The 12,509-nt window shown below is 35.9% G+C and overlaps 1 protein-coding gene across 1 annotated transcript; it reads left to right on the forward strand.

Moving 5' to 3' along the window:
* The first annotated feature begins 1,196 nt into the window (after window positions 1-1,196).
* Window positions 1,197-12,503, forward strand: slc28a1 (solute carrier family 28 member 1). The gene is made up of 18 exons (XM_042495615.2): window positions 1,197-1,309; window positions 1,543-1,622; window positions 1,717-1,793; window positions 2,087-2,178; window positions 2,311-2,500; window positions 3,941-4,082; window positions 4,311-4,424; window positions 6,684-6,758; window positions 6,864-6,944; window positions 7,036-7,116; window positions 7,274-7,399; window positions 7,911-8,041; window positions 8,132-8,300; window positions 9,675-9,872; window positions 9,977-10,058; window positions 10,138-10,236; window positions 10,319-10,424; window positions 11,422-12,503. Exons 1-18 carry the CDS (start codon window positions 1,306-1,308, stop codon window positions 11,540-11,542), a joined length of 1,968 nt encoding a protein of 655 aa, XP_042351549.2. The 5' UTR covers window positions 1,197-1,305; the 3' UTR covers window positions 11,543-12,503.
* The last annotated feature ends 6 nt before the right edge of the window (window positions 12,504-12,509 follow it).

Below are 12,509 nucleotides of genomic sequence, written 5' to 3' on the forward strand. Positions count from 1 at the left end.
TAACCTCTGCTAATGATTTTTAGGGTCCGCGGTGCTTTCTGAAAACCTAGCGAGCACAAAATATCTTGTACCTTTTAACAAGAATTCATGTTTACCAAATCCATCCAGGCAGGCTGAGCCCCCATTCAGTGTTATGGAGCATGGACAAACAGCATTTTTATGAGGATTTAGATTTCTTTTTGCTTCTTGCTTGACAAGATCACATTTGAACATCAGTGAATAGAACAAATTGCTGACATTATGTTCAGTCATGAATCATCACCCTAAAAGTAAAATACAAATTGCTCTGCAGTATATTTAATAGTCCAGATAGCAGCTATAAACCTGATCCTGCAGCATATGTTCTTTATCTTCACAATTATCTTTTAAAGATATGAGATTCTGTCATAAAAATAAAGTTAATTTGATATTGCTCAAAGAGTACTACGTGCATATCACAGCACACATACTGTATAGCATATAACTACACATAGTTACATAGGTCAAAGTTCATATACTTATCTTTGGGCTAGTTTACCAGACTTGTGTGTTTTCTGACATTACAGGATAACTAGTTCTTTCTTTTCTAACCAGATAAAACAGGTTTATTCACTACAGTTTGAAAATATGAGGGATGACCAGCAACAAACCTCACTGAAATTACAATTTAAAATTTATGGTTTGGTATACTTGTATACATGTCTGTTTGTTTAAATGGCAACTTAAATTTAGATTAAAAGGGAAAATTTTTGCGTCAATTATACACAAAGTATTTTTTTTTCAGGAAAATTAGAAAAGAAATAAAAAATGTTTTTGATGTGACTCTTATTCATCATATTGTTGATTAACATACTTCTGAGTAATGTTAAGTTTCTAAATAGGACACAAATAGATAGGCACAACAAATTTTTATGACTAACTACCGCATGGTCGGAGCACTTCCTCCCCCAGACAAACTCATTTATGAAGAATCCACTATGTGCTCCCCAGTTTTATCACATACTGGTCTTTAAAGCTAAACGTCAGACCTGCTGAATTCATATCTGTTACCCAGAAGTCACATCTTATCACCCGTCACTCCAATGATTCGGCAAAACATGTTCAACATCACGTCTAATCGAATGTTGCTTCATATGAAAAATCATTTCAGTTGCATAATCTCACTAATGACTGTGTCCTGACCTGGACTTCCTGAGACAGATCAGAGTGGTGCGTGACGTGTCTGTTAATTAATGATAAGATGTTTCATATAGAGGGCAGACTACATTTTTCCCGCAGTGTGTTTTACGGCACAGCGTTTGACAGCCGGGTTTAGGAGGACGCACAATGAGTAAGCCATTAGCTCTCCTTTTCCTTGAATTAAGACACTTTTGTTTCCTTGTTTTGCAGTTGTGAACTGTGGGTTTTGTGCATTATTATTCACAAGATAAACCACGAGGACGCTGTGGACTTTTTTTTTTTTAATCTCACAGAGTACATGGAAACACAGATTACTTGTTTGGCATTCCTGGTTGTTTTAGTTGAAGCTGCTGCACACAAGTGAACGATGATTGTGTTTTTCAGCGGAAATCAACAGCGTCCAGCTCAAAAATGTGCCCCATGGCACTGGAAATGGTGTGGACAACCATGCTTTTGAAATAGAGGTATGTGACACTTAATTTTTTAAAGAAAATGGCAAAACATTATATTTTTTTTCCCTCTCCCTTTTTTGTTTAAAAAATGCCTTTATTTTCATAGGAGGACAATGTTTCTGATGCTAGCAGCATCAAAAGGCAGACTAAAAACACTAAAAAGGGATTGGGATCATACTTCAGGTGTGTCAGCTCAAGTGATTGCACTTTGTAAAGTAATTATTGTTTTATTTGGGGGTCCAATTATCACAGCATTAGGCCTCTGGAATGTTGTTTACGTTTATACTATATGTAAATGTACAGAACTCCCTGATTAATATACATTTAACAGGAAACGAGAACAGCTGTTTTCTGTGCTGCTGTAAATTTTGATTGCGTTTAGTGGAAAAATGCAACTTTTAGACATTTTTCATTAACACAAGAAAAGGATATCTAAAACAAAAGTGTATTTTGTATTAATTTGTTCTCTACTGTAGCAAAGTTTCCAAGCCGATTAATGCAACAGAGAATTACATCAAGGCGCACTCACAGACCTTTAAATACATCGTGCTGGGTGTACTCGGTGCAGGTAAAAGTCTGTTTGTTTGTTTAAAAAATGTCCAATTAGTAGCAGTGTGTTCATATATAATGTCATTTCTTTTGAAGTTGTAAAACCGGAATAATCGTGTGAATATCCAATGTTTTTCTTTCTGGCCTGTAGGTTATGTGGCGTACTTCATCGCTGCGTGCGTACTGAATTTCCAGAGGGCTGTCGCTCTTGTAGTCCTAACCAGTTTGGCTATTGCTGCTAAATCATATGAACTTTTGAAGAAGTACAAAGGAGAAAGCATCGCTCAGTGTTTCAGACCTGCAGTTAGATGCTTTACGTCGAACTTGTATTGGTTGAAATGGTGAGTGGATTTGTTGTTTTTAGTTGATGACAATCACTGGTGGAAAGTAACTAAGTATTACATTTACTCAAGTTCTGAGCTTTAAGGTCCAGTGTGCAGGACTTAAGGCCATCCATTGGCAGAGATGGTGTGTAATATACCTAACTATGTTTTAATTTGTTTATAATTACCTGAAACAAAGAATCACTGTGTTTTTGCACCCTTAGAAAAAGTGTTTGTGTCTACAATGAGCGGTCTCCATTGCAACAGAAAATGTGCCAGGCTTTAAAATCAATTTTTGTAGTGGCCACAAAGTGAAATTACAGCTTCCGAATCCCTCGTGATTCCATGGGGCCCAGAGAGAGGCATTTCACACAGCTATGGTTCTTGCACAAATTGTTAAAGTTCTGTTGCAGTTTGGCCTTTCATTCACATGACAACAGCATTTTGAAATAAATACAGGCTTACCTTTTCGCGATGACGCGGAAGCAGCACCAGTCATTCAGATAATTTTTTATGCGGCAGTTTTTGGCTTCATGTGCCAAACAGTGCCCTACATCCAACATGGTATCCAAGTTTCTTTATACATCCATGGCAGGTCATGGTATGAAATTTCCCTGATCTTCCGCATTGCCAGGTCCATGAGGCTTGCGCACTATTTTAAAGTTTATTCCTAATCTCTTAGACTTTCCAAATGTTAACAAACTGGATGGCTTAAATCTAGATAGCAAAATGAGTCGTTTCACAGGGATTTTGACGCTCACAAAAAATTATCCCCTAAATTAAACATCTGTTTCCCAATGCAAATCAATGGGAAAAAGTCTTTTTGACGTGACCAACACGGATAGTGTAATTACACTTTTGGCCACTGTGTAAAATTAGCATCAGAGCCTGATGCACTTCCTGGGGGCTTGATACATCTATGGCAGGTCCACTTTCACACAGTTTTTTTCTACAGTAACCCCAAATGGACAAACAGAACACTGGCTCTACAAAGCGCCATTCGCATTTTTGCATTTTCTTCATTAAAGTTCTCCTACAGGCAATCTGCGCCGTAACTTTTTGAAGCCACTAAATCTTACAAACTAAACCTTAAAGTACAATTTTGACATACTTTTACTTTACCAGAGTATTTTTATACTATGATACCTTTGCTCTACTACATTTTAGAGGGAAATATTATATATATATAATACTTTTTATACCATTTAATTTATTTGACTTTTTACATGAACATGAAGTGTGAGATGCATTGCTATACTACTACTACTACTACTGCTACTACTATCAACTAATACTCAACAAAGTAATACAATATTTTTAATTCAGGACTCTACTTGTAATATTTATTTTAAAATGATGATATTTCTGCTTTTCCTTGAGGATCTGAGTTCCCCCACTGATCACAATGAGCTACATATTATAGAAACTGTTGATGAGTGTGTTTTATTGTGTCTTCAGGGTGTTCATCACAGCAGCTGTGATCCTGCTTGTTCTGTGGCTCGTCTTAGACACGAGGAAGCGTCCCGAGCAGCTCATCTCGTTTGGGGGCGTGTGCATGTTTGTGGTGCTGGTGTTCCTCCTGTCAGCTCACAGGACAGCGGTGAGTTCTGCATCGAGTTCACCACTGACTCGACTCTAGGATGAATGATCTCTGTTTCATAATGTGCGTTATCGCTCCAGTTATCTCTGCTCTGTTTTGCTGACACTTTGGATATCATTTGACCTTGTGCCCTTGTCATCTTAAGGGTTACCAGAAGTGCTTCCTTTGCAATAACATAAAGTGTGATGGAGACTCCCTGATACACTAACCAGCTGCTTTTTTTAATAGGTAACATGGAGGCCTGTGTTTTGGGGTCTCGGGTTGCAGTTCTGTATTGGACTTTTTGTCATAAGAACACAGCCTGGACTCATAGCGTTCAAATGGCTTGGGACTCAAGTGCAGGTATTACGCTTGGATGTTTTCCTTATCTAAAATACAACAGCACAGGCAGGTTGAATTTTATATATACAACAAACACTAAGGCATGTGTGTGACCTCAGCATATTCACTCATGACTGTTAAACACGCTTCACTCCTCCTCCCCATCCACATAACAAATATTGAGTATGCAACTCATAAGTTAATAAACATAAAATTGAACATAAACATGGAAAGAAGGCAATAAGCAACAAAAGAGATGACGAAAGAAATGACCCAAACATGAGCAAAAATTTATCAAAAAGTACAAGAAAAATACATGAAAATTATTTTTTTTTTTAAAAAATAAAAACAAACAAAAAAACAACAACAGGGAAATAACCTGGAAAAAATGCTTCGCTTTTTCAAATATTGCCAAGGAACTTTTTCCTATACCTCTAAAAAAATAAAAAAATCTAAATCCACAAATTTCTTACAATTTCTTGAACTTTTTCTTCTTTTTTCACCAAGTTGCTCATGGCCCTGTACTTTGCTCAGGATTCTTTTAAACATCTGTGAAAGGCATCTGAAAATAGCACATGAAAAGACGATCCAGGTTTCAAAGGGTTAACAGTACATTATAAACTCATTTCTTTAATAAGGGACATCAATTGATTATACCTCTTTTTTTAAATTAACAACATCTACAATTTACAGCTAATGTTTAATGTTACAATTAAATAATTAATGTGTAGTATCACTGTGAAAAGTGTGATTTATAACACATGATATGAAGTTCTTGCTCTGCAGACTTTGACAAGACAGGGAAACCTTTATTGCCCACTACTTTACATAAAATGGAAATTTGCCTCCGGTGTTCTGGCGGTGAAATGTAGAACAGAAAACAAACAAACAGACGAGGCAGGTGCCCAGGGTCAGCACTCACACATGCACCGCTCACTCAGATGGCACACAGTGTTCCTTATCTACCACGCCACATTATTCTTTAACTGAGGTGGATCACACGTGCTTATCTTTAGAGCCACTTTATTATGTTATTCAACCTGATTCTTGGATCACACAAGGTTGAGTGAGCAGAATGTGCGCACAGGCATCTATAAATCACTTTTTTTTTCTTTTCTTTTTTTTTTTACAAATTTATAGAAAACATTGTTCGACAAAATAAAAATATCACAAAGGGTGAGTTGTAATACATGTTTAGCATCACAAACAAGTTTACAATATTCTTCATAGATAAAATTGTTTTTAAAAAAATCTAAGAGAAAAAAGTAAAATAATAAAAAAAGAGAGAGGGAAAAGAAGAGGAAAGAAAAGAGAAACAAAATTGTACATGGTGGGTTTAGAAGGATGTCAGAGAGGGGAATGAGTTATTGCATTGTTCTTAAAATGGTCTATGAAAAGTTGCCAGATCTGGTAGAATTTCTCCTTATACCCTCCGAGAGAGAATTTAATCTCTTCCAAATTCAGGTGGTGCATAACATCCTTTACGAGGGCAGAATGAGTAGGAGCCCGTGTCTGCTTTCAATTTCATAATATCAGTCTGCAAGCAAGTAGGGTCACAAATAATATAATGTTTTATTGACACCTGGTTATCACAAGATCAGAGCCTTTATTCCAAAAAGTGCAGTCAGTGGATTAGGATCCACATGTCTACCCCGGAAGTCTGATAGCAACTGAAAAATGTTTTGCCTATACCTGCCAGATCATATGAGCTATTGAAAAAAAAAATAGAAAAAAAAATATGGAAAGAAGGAATTGAGCAGTAAAAGAAGAAATGAGAAAATATCGGAAAAAATAGAAAATATTTTAAAAATGTATTTATTTTTTAAAATCTAAATCTACTAATTTATTTTGTAATTTTTAGAACATTTCATGTGTCATGCGGCAAAGTTGCTTGCTGCCTTCTTTTCTTAAGTTTTTGAGAGAAATCAGAGCAGTTTGCTTTGGGTTCAAAGGGTTGCATACATCTGTGAAAGACATCTGAAAACAGCACAAGAAAGTGATGTCGCTCCAGATTTCAAAGGGTAATATCTGGATGCATTTCACAGAGCTTATAATTTGCTAGGTGAAGTCTATGCAATGTTATGATTTGCAAAAGTCTGTGTCTTGCACAGGTAAATCACTTCTTTAATGTGGAGTTCAGCCTACTGTCTCGTCCAGGTTGCCTTCATGACTTTCTGTTGTGACATCCGAATTAATGAGTGATTGCATCATAAATGGATGGATCAAGGAAAGAAATAAACATAGTATATTCCATGTTTTTGCTTTGTCTTATAATTGCAGATATTTCTTGACTATACCAAAGAAGGGTCCAGGTTTGTTTTTGGGGATCTGATTGAAAACATTTTTGCCTTTCAAGTAAGTGGATGACATTGTATTCTTTCTTCAATAAGTGCACCTAACTAATATTCTAAACCATTAAATTGAATGTGTTAAACTTAAGTTTTGTGACTCCTCCTTTAGGCTTTGCCCATTGTGGTGTTTTTCAGCAGTGTGATGTCAGTCCTTTACTTTTTGGGGATAATGCAGTGGCTCATTCTGAAGGTAAAGACAGTCTCCTGTCAGTGTGGGTGTGTACTGCTCACCCCTGCAGCGTCATTCTGTGAACAAGAGCCATGTGTTTTTGTCCTCGCAGATCTCATGGGTTATGCAGATAACGATGGGAACCTCTCCCACAGAGACCTTGAGTGTGGCAGGCAATATATTTGTTGGGCAGGTACTTTGAAACACTATCTTTGACCCAAGTCTGATTTGATGAGCTAGAATCTCTCTGTACTTTAGGTTATGGTTATATAAACAATCATTAATAACTGTTTTAAGCATCCTACAGTTACTCCCCTGGTTTACTGTTTGTTTTTTCATGTGTGTGTCAGACTGAAGCTCCGCTGCTGATCCGCCCGTATTTGAAGGACATGACCAAATCTGAGATCCACGCTGTAATGACCGGTGGATTCGCTACTATTGCAGGAAGTGTCATGGGAGCATTTATCTCATTTGGGGTGAGGTGACCATGTCAGTTTTGATGCCACCACATGATACATACAAATAATGATAATAACAATATATCTATACAGCACGTTTCGTACAAAAAAATCATTTCAATAAGAGCCCAATTTTAAATTAGAGATGAAGAGTACACTAATAAGAATCTATATTGTGAAGGTAAGACAAATTCAGAGTTTCTTACTAAAACCAGGCTCAGGTTTTTCTCTTAACCCTTTGAAACCTGTGCAAATTGGCTTGATTTCTGTCATAGAACACAAGAAGAGGGCAACAAGAAACTTCACACAAAAATGGCCAAAAAAAGCGAGAAATTAGAAAGAGAATGAACGTATATATACATACATACATACATATACATGTATATCTAAGTGATGTTTAAAAACAAGCAAATAGCTCCGCTGCTCATTGCTTTCTCTCCATAGTTTTTTTTAAAGAAATAGAGCCAATTTAATTTGATTTTAATTTAACGTTCCAAAGGGTTAAATGACATTTCCTTGTATTTTGCAGATTGATGCATCTTCCTTGATATCAGCGTCTGTGATGGCTGCTCCTTGTGCTCTGGCCATCTCAAAACTTTCATACCCAGAGACCAAGGAGAGTCCCTTCAAGTCAGACAAGAATATTAAAGTGTCTTGTGGGTGAGTATATCTGTCAATTAGTTCTCCCCTTCCCATTTCACAATTTTTCTACCTTTTATTATATTATGTAAATATTTTTTAATTCCCTAGAGATGAACAAAACATTCTGGAGGCTGCTAGCAGTGGAGCATCTGCTTCAATCGGTCTTGTTGCCAACATTGCAGCAAATTTGATCGCCTTTCTTGCCATCCTCGGCTTCATAAATGAGGCTTTGAGTTGGCTTGGCGGTATGGTTGGGTATCCTTCAATCACATTTCAGGTAGGTTTGTGCAAAAGACTAATAACTCATGAAGGAAAAATTTGATCATGTGGGATTAAAATAAAAAGATTTATACATTTTGCACAATTGTAATGTCAAGTAATGGAATGTAAAGTTATACAAAAATGTGTAAGTGGTCAAAAAAATAAATAAGCAGAAGTAAACATTGTTACAGTCCAGTATGAAAAAATGCTTTTGTTGTATATACGTAATTGCGACATTCATGAAAGTGTTCACACTCATGTTTAAATTTTATTAAGGCCCAAAGTTACATATATTTAACGGACAGGCACATATAAATATTTGGGACAATAAAAAAAAATGTAAAACATTTTACAAACAATTAATTAGCTACTTTCTTTCCTGTTTTTTTTTAAATTGAACAATATTTATTTACATATAGTATGTTTTAAACATTTCAAACAAATCTAATCTTTGAATAAATGGCAACCTGTTAACATTTATAAACAAAACATTTAATTCCTGTTTTTAAACTACTATAAGCTTTGTCCTCTCATCCAAATATGGTCACTTCTGGCTCCAAATAAACAGGATGGTCATGCCCAAAATGCCAAACTTTTTTTTCAAAACGTGAATCCACAAACCCCTGGGTGACATCACAGTAGCTATGTCCATTATGTTTTCAACCCAAAAATTGCTGCAACAACTTATCAGACACAACCCTTTGAAATCTGGATTAGTTTTCTCGTGCTATATTCAGACACCTTTCACCTTTCACCAAATCCACAAATTTCAAGAGATTAGAAAAAATGTGACAAATTACCTTAAAATTAGTTGGAAAAAAGAGAAGTGGGGTTAGAAAAATATATTTTAAAAAATAGGGGAAAATGTCAACAAAGCTTTATTTTACTATAATTATACATGTTAAAAAATATTTTACAGAAAAAAAATACATATATTTAAAATGAATAATTTTCAGCACTTTTTTGTCGTCATTTTTGTGTTTGTTTTTACCATTTTTTCTCTCTTTTTTGTGGCTAATTTTTGAGCTATGTTTTGTTACTCATTTCCTTCTCCACATATTTTCAAAAGTATTAAAACCAATATGCTCAGGTTTCAAAGGGATAGCTGAACATAGGAAGACGATCATATACATCCATCATAATGTTCAAAGCCTTTACACACCCTATCTCCCTGTAAAGATCTCCTCTCACCCCCAAAAAGAGACAAAAATGGGTTTATGCTGGGTCTCAGAAGGTTGAAGAAATATTTGTTATGCATTTTGTTATGATGATTATTTATACATTTTTCAGACATTCATATATATTCAAGCAGACATTTCACAGATTTTGCTTGCTTATACTGTAAATTCAAGTCGGTGTTACACTTTCCAAATGATCTCTGTGTTTGTAGATGATTTGCTCTTATGCATTCATGCCTGTGGCCTTTATGATGGGAATTCCTTACGAGGAGAGCTTCACTGTTGCTGAGCTTATTGGCACCAAGCTCTTTCTCAATGAGTTTGTGGCTTATCAGAAACTATCTGCACTGAAGGACAACAGACTCAGCGGACTGGATGAGATTATCGGAGGCGAAAGACAATGGATATCTGTGAGTTCTTTTTTGGAGTCATCTGCTGATGACAACTGCACAAAAAATGAAAGGGATTCACACAAAACAAAAACATTACACGATTAAGTTTTTCCTTGTTTCAGGTCCGATCAGAAATAATCACCACGTTTGCTCTTTGTGGGTTTGCCAACTTCAGCTCCCTGGGTATTATGATTGGAGGCCTGGGTGAGTATTTTATTATATTGTCATATTTTTATCCTGCCGTAGGATACTCTCTTAGAACTTGATTTTTCTTCTCTCAAAGCTTCTATATGCCCATCCAGAAGGGGCGATGTCTCATCTATGGTACTAAGAGCTATGATCACGGGGACTTGTGTGTCTCTCATCAATGCTTGCGTTGCAGGTAAGAGGTTTTGAATTGTCCTGGCAGCAGTGCAGTTTCCTGTCGTATTGTTACTGAGCAGCTTTTTCACTTCATTTCTTAGGGATTCTCTTTGTTCCTCCACTTGAGTGTGTGACACTGTTCAAGACATCCGCTTTCAATGCCACAGATGACAGTATACAAACTTGCTGTACTGACCTCTTTAAAAGGTAAGCATGCACATTTTCATTGTGGGAGCTGAATTAAAAGTCCACTGTGTAGGATTAAGTGGCATCTACTGGTGAGGTTGCAAAACTGAAACTTGCATTGTGACTTGCATGTGTAAAATGAAAAAGGCCCTCTCTAGAGTCAAGTATTTGACTGGTCTGGTCTACTGTAAACAGCATGGCGGACTATGTGGGACAGGACCCGTTCCATATGTAGAATGGTTCATTTTAAATTAACAAAAACACAATTGTTATTTTCAGATAATTATACACTGATGAAAACATGGGTGATGTATTTTAAAGCAGAGGATAAGTGACAAACCTCAGTCACACAGAGGCACCGCAAAACTTGTAACGTCTTACTCTTAGAAAGACTAATGGCACGAGTAAAGAGCGATGATGGTCCATTCAAGAGAACACCTTTCTTCATGTATCTAGAGGACAGCAGTCTGTTCACCCTGTTACTATCTGGGAAAAGATACAGAAGTATCAGCTGCCATGCCAACAAACTAAATGACTTAACTCCTCCTTCGACTCCAAAAGATGTAGAAGGATTTAGGGACCAATTTTAATTACATTCTAAATAAATTCATCTTGTACATTGTATCTGCCTTTTTTGGTATAGATGGAGTTTTTTTCTTTTTCCTTTTATTTTCTCTTTATTGTAGTTATTGTAAATTTTTCAATATATTATTATTATTGTTAATATTAACATATTTAATTATTTGAGATGTCTGCAAATGTGGAGAGTGCTGTGCTCTTAAGTTAAAAATAAATAAATTCAAAGTCAATAAATATCTCTTGTCAAAAAAAGAGAGAACATAAGTATGAATTTTAAATATAATTTCTTCCATTAGATGCCACTAAATCCTACACACTGGACCTTTACAATGTTGGGGACACACATGGTTATAAAAACCATAATGGACTCTTAAATGTCCTCTCAGGTAGCTGAGTATCTCTCGATTTGAACTTGACATGTCACATCATTTCTCTGCAGCACAATAAACAATGGGACCATCTCATTTGAAGGATCATGGAGCAAAGTAGCAAACGTCACTCTGTTTTTCTCTAAGTGCTGTCAGTGCTGCGGGATTTCTGATGTGGCAGTATGTAATTAGAGGAGGTAAATATGCACCAGTGTCTGTTTTTATACTGTAGTCATTTACGGGTCTGTCCATGTTTGTATATACGTGCCACAGTTTATGTACAAATGTAAAGTCTATGATATCTTTTGAAGATGAATGTATATTTTAATGTATTATACTGTAAATTAATTCAGATATTGCCTTTTATGTAGAGCCAAGGATTACACTTTTACTTCATCCACAAAATGAACATTTGTAAATCACTTTTTGTTAAGTATTCATTCATGCCATGTTACCGTGAATTTGTGAAGATAACTTTGTTTTTCTTGCATGCCTCCACTTAAAACAGTGAACGGTGAACACATTGGGGACCACGCTTAACAACAGCAATACTATGCCGAAACATCCTTTCAGAAAATCTCACACAAATCGTTCAGTATCATCCGAGTCTTATCTATCCAGTCGAATGCACAGTGCTTTCCAAACATATAGCAGTTTTGCTTTAAAAACTCCAGTCATTGAGTCTGTTTTTAAAGAGAGCATAGACAAAACTGACTTTTTGTCCAGTTGTAAATTCTAAGGTTTTGGGAAAAATGCATTTGTTTGAAAAATACTAAGAATACAAATGAATAACTGAGACTTGGATCATACTGCAGCAGTTGTGTGAGAGTTTGTATACAGATGCTTTGATATAGTTTTGCTGCTGTTAAATGTGGTCCCCAATCAATTAATATGTTTGCTGTTTTCCATACGAGAAAAACAAAGATTTCTTTGTGTCAGGGTAACATGGCATGACTAATTCCAAAATGGGTGAGATATTCCTGTAGGAAATATACAGTACCTCAGAATGTATTCAGACATCAGCAGTTCGATGAATGTAAATATTTAAAAGACATCTGAGTGACTCAATTATTTTATAATGTTATTGATAATTATAACAGTCATACTTTTTTTGAGAAAAATGAAATTAAAACCCAAGAAAATGAAAATGTGATCTGTG

The sequence above is a fragment of the Plectropomus leopardus genome, chromosome 7 (assembly GCF_026936395.1).
Source record: "Plectropomus leopardus strain MGB_pleo_1.0 chromosome 7, ASM2693639v1, whole genome shotgun sequence".
NCBI classification, from domain to species: Eukaryota; Metazoa; Chordata; class Actinopteri; order Perciformes; family Serranidae; genus Plectropomus; species Plectropomus leopardus.

Excerpts from the sequence above, each read along its gene's own strand:
- slc28a1 (XM_042495615.2), top strand. Across the intron at positions 6,945-7,035 it reads TGCAGTGGCTCATTCTGAAG|ATCTCATGGGTTATGCAGAT; the intron begins GTAAAGACAGTC and ends TTGTCCTCGCAG. Across the intron at positions 10,059-10,137 it reads TATTATGATTGGAGGCCTGG|CTTCTATATGCCCATCCAGA; the intron begins GTGAGTATTTTA and ends CTTCTCTCAAAG.